Source organism: Sinocyclocheilus anshuiensis, unplaced genomic scaffold (assembly GCF_001515605.1).
Source record: "Sinocyclocheilus anshuiensis isolate Anshui unplaced genomic scaffold, SAMN03320099.WGS_v1.1 scaffold1172, whole genome shotgun sequence".
NCBI lineage: Eukaryota > Metazoa > Chordata > Actinopteri > Cypriniformes > Cyprinidae > Sinocyclocheilus > Sinocyclocheilus anshuiensis.
In genome coordinates this window covers 28583-32619 of record NW_015552679.1, presented here as the reverse complement: position 1 = coordinate 32619, position 4037 = coordinate 28583, and the positions used below count along the sequence as shown (strand labels likewise).

The following is a 4037-nucleotide window of genomic DNA, read 5'->3' as shown; positions in this document are numbered from 1 at the left end:
GGCGCGATGCAACGCAACGCGTAAAAAGACAGTATAAGTCATTATAATCCGTAATTATGTCCCCACTGGATGGAACAAATATCTCATTTATAATGGGTTTTAATGTTTTTGTCTCCTCGCTCCGGCCGGACAGGGCATCATCACAATATGGTAAGGGGCGTAACATTTCCGTCACACGCTTGAGGTATTCGGCCAATCACAACGCACTGGATAGCTGGCCAATCAGAGCACACCTCGCTTTTCAGACCGATGAGCTTTGTAAAAATCGACGCGTTTCAGAAAGGCGGGGCATAGAGGAGAAACAATAATGTACAGTATGTGGAAAATAATGTGTTTTTTAACCTTAAACCGCATAAACACATTGCATTACACCAAATACACAACATAATGTTCTTTTTAGCAACATCATATGACCCCTTTAACTGATTGATTCTCTGATGTCCTGCAGGAAGTTTTGGCCAGAGGAGTTCTGCTGCCCTTAATTAACCAGCTGAGTGACCCTGATTACATCAATCAGTTCGTCATCTGGATGGTGAGACCTGCCTCGGTTTCTAACAGTCCAGAAGCGTGTCATGAATTACCTTTAAGAAGTTTTGCGTGTGTGTTTAGATTCATGACTCAAGCTGTAACTACGAAGCCTTCTTGAACATCTTAAAGCTGACAGACAAAGCGGCCGAGCTGGAGGCCGTCAAAGACAAAGTCCTGGAGGAGCTTCAGTACCTCCGATCTCTGGACACGGGAGGAGACGGTACACACGCTCACGCATGCTTACTTATGCTAATGTGTTGGAAAATAAACAGTGAATTCTAGGGTTTGTTTTGGAAAATATGAGAGCAAGCTCAGGGCTTTATAATAACACAGTTTACTCTTCATTTTCTCTCTCTCTCCACACTCACAGATATCAACTTTATAAAGAATCAAATCAACAGTTTGCTCTTTGTGAAGAAAGTCTGTGAAACACGGATACAACGGCTACAATCAGGGAAGGTAAACAAATCTCTCCTGTTTCATTCACATTTGCTTTATTATAATTCATGAATATTAATTTAAAAACTTTCAGATTTTCTAGGAATGTATATTTTTTCATAGTCATTTGTCATTAATAATCAATTTATGTTTAACAATAGTGTAAATGAAACAATAAATAATTCCTCTTAATCATGGGTTATTATAGTTAACTGAAACTAGAATTAAAACCATTAAAACCTTTTCATTTCTTGAAATAAAACTGAACTGAAATAAAACAAAGGTAGTTGCCAAGGTAACGTTTCTCATTTTAATTTTGTTTAGCTTGATGTACTAAAAGAACTAAAACTAAAACTGAAATATAAATGAATAAAAAGCTATATAAACATATTTTTAAAAACACAACAAAAACAAACACAACAAAATGACTAAAACTATAACTAAAATGAAAATGAAAATATAAAAACTGATTCAAAATATTAATAAAAACTATAATAGTATCTTAATACATTTTCAGTCTGCAGTTTAATGCATTTATGTTTAGTAGGAGTTTGATTTGTTAAATATAATTAAGACTATATAAAATATATAATTAGGAATGTATAACAAAACTATAATATGATATTAATTATCATTTAGTTATTACAGAACATTATACAGATAATTATACAGACAATTAAAATAATTAATTATTGTAATTAATAATAACTTTTTTGGAAAATACAGAAATAACTTTTCCAAAAACATAAAATACACGATTAAAATTATTTTCACATTTTGGTTGTTTTTTCCAAACAGGAAGTTGACGCTTTGAAACAACAATTAAAATTATATTAATCATATTATATTAAAATTATATTAATTATCATTTAATTATTACAGAACATTATACAGATAATTATACAGACAATTATTGTAATTAATAATAACTTTTTTGGAAAATACAGAAATAACTTTTCCAAAAACATTATAAAATACGCGATAAAAATTTAATTTTAATATTTGAAATTGTACTTTTTATAAACTAAATTATTAACTGCAATTAATTAACCAGTTGTTTAACAAATAATTAACATTTCACCTGACAAAATGACAACACATTTTGGTTGTTTTTCCCAAACAGGAAGTTGACGCTTTGAAACTCGCTGCTAATTTTGGGAAGTTGTGTGTGATTCCGTTGGAACATATAATAGTGCACAACATCGCGCTGCAGTTCTTCATGGGTGAGTCAAGACGGATGCACACAAACTGTCCTCTCATTAGAGTTACATCGGCAGCTTGTTCCTCAGTGCCTTATCTCTCTCTCTCTCTCTCTCTCTCTAGACTACATGCAGCACATGGGCGGTCAGGCGATCCTGTTCTTCTGGCTGACGGTGGAGGGCTATCGGGTCACGGCCCAGCAGCAGCTGGAGGTCTTACAGAGCAGCCAGAGAGATGGGAAGAGGCAGAGCAGCCAGACCACCAAAGGCCTACTGAGATCCGCCGCGCTCGGCGTCTATGACCAGTACCTGTCCGAGAAGGTGAGAAGACTGAGATTTACCAGTAAAAGATGAGTGTCCATGAAGCGATGTTTGACAGGTTTATTTCCCCTCAGGCCTCTCCTAGGGTGGAGGTGGACAAAGCGGCTGTAACCAGACTGGCTCAAAAACTCAATAAAGAGGATCCCACACCAGAAATATTTGATGAAATCCAGAAAAAGGTAATAACAGATTTTTTTTTTTTGGAGCATATATGCATGATTTGTATATTCTGACCTGCATGGTAACTGATAATCATGATTATTTTGCTCAAAAATGATGTCAGTTTGCATGGTTTATTTTTCTTGTCTAGTTTCCTGATGTATTATATTTATCATATATATATATATATATATATATATACACACTCTTTATATGAATACCTGTCCGAGAAGGTGAGAAGACTGAGATTTACCAGTAAAAGATGAGTGTCCATGAAGCGATGTTTGACAGGTTTATTTCCCCTCAGGCCTCTCCTAGGGTGGAGGTGGACAAAGCGGCTGTAACCAGACTGGCTCAAAAACTCAATAAAGAGGATCCCACACCAGAAATATTTGATGAAATCCAGAAAAAGGTAATAACAGATTTTTTTTTTTTGGAGCATATATGCATGATTTGTATATTCTGACCTGCATGGTAACTGATAATCATGATTATTTTGCTCAAAAATGATGTCAGTTTGCATGGTTTATTTTTCTTGTCTAGTTTCCTGATGTATTATATTTATCATATATATATATATATATATATATATATATATATATATACACACTCTTTATATGAAAACTGGTACAACAAGAAGCTTCTCTCAAAAGCCAAACCAGTAAAAATAATATTAACTCCAGCAGTTCCAAATTATGTTCATGTTTTTTTTCTTTTAAAAAAACAGTAAGTGCATGTATTCAGCCTCAGTTGCAAACAATATAGTCAGGATTCATGTTCATTTACTACAGTTCAGGTTTGCTTGCAGATTTAGCTGCAGCAAAAAGCACAAATGACTGGCTTGCACTTTCATTTGAATATTAAAATATCACAGTGGACATCGCTAAACTCACATGTGTGCAGGAGCTTTCAGGTCATCAGTGCTTTTTTCTGGTACGTGGTTGCCAGGTTGGGAAAATTAAGTAAAACACTGGGCAGAAAATGTGTCCATTTAAGGTAAAAGCTCTAATTGGGGGAGTTAAACTCTTGAAATCTCCAGATGCATGAAACTTTATTGCAGATGATCATGCTTAATCGATTGAGAGAAGCATAAATCATGATCACAATTAAAAAACAATTTATTACTTTTTTGTGAAAAAGGTCTAGATTAAAACAGATTTTTTTTTTTAACTAGTACAAGCTACATATATATTTTGAGATAAGATTAAATTTGGGGGAAAATGTGCTTATTTCAGTTGTCAAGAATTTATACATTTGTTGTACTGCCTTTAAATTATGTAGAGTTTATTTTTGTTTTTAAATAATAATTACTATAGTAAAAAAGGTAATTAAAATTGCAATTAATTGCATAATCTGCATCTGATGTATTCTTGACATACATGTATGTATGTA

General features: G+C 33.7%; 1 protein-coding gene across 6 annotated transcripts in view; it reads left to right on the top strand.

Annotated features, from left to right (window-relative positions):
- LOC107667580 (sorting nexin-13-like) overlaps positions 1 to 4037 on the top strand; it is a 45958-nt gene that overhangs the window by 30355 nt on the left and 11566 nt on the right. For all 6 annotated transcript variants that reach the window (XM_016459278.1, XM_016459274.1, XM_016459279.1 and 3 more), the window contains exons 9-14: positions 449 to 532; positions 610 to 748; positions 899 to 987; positions 2090 to 2189; positions 2290 to 2486; positions 2561 to 2665. In XM_016459278.1, the coding sequence (XP_016314764.1) occupies positions 449 to 532; positions 610 to 748; positions 899 to 987; positions 2090 to 2189; positions 2290 to 2486; positions 2561 to 2665 (714 nt within the window). The remainder of the gene's footprint in view (positions 1 to 448; positions 533 to 609; positions 749 to 898; positions 988 to 2089; positions 2190 to 2289; positions 2487 to 2560; positions 2666 to 4037) is intronic.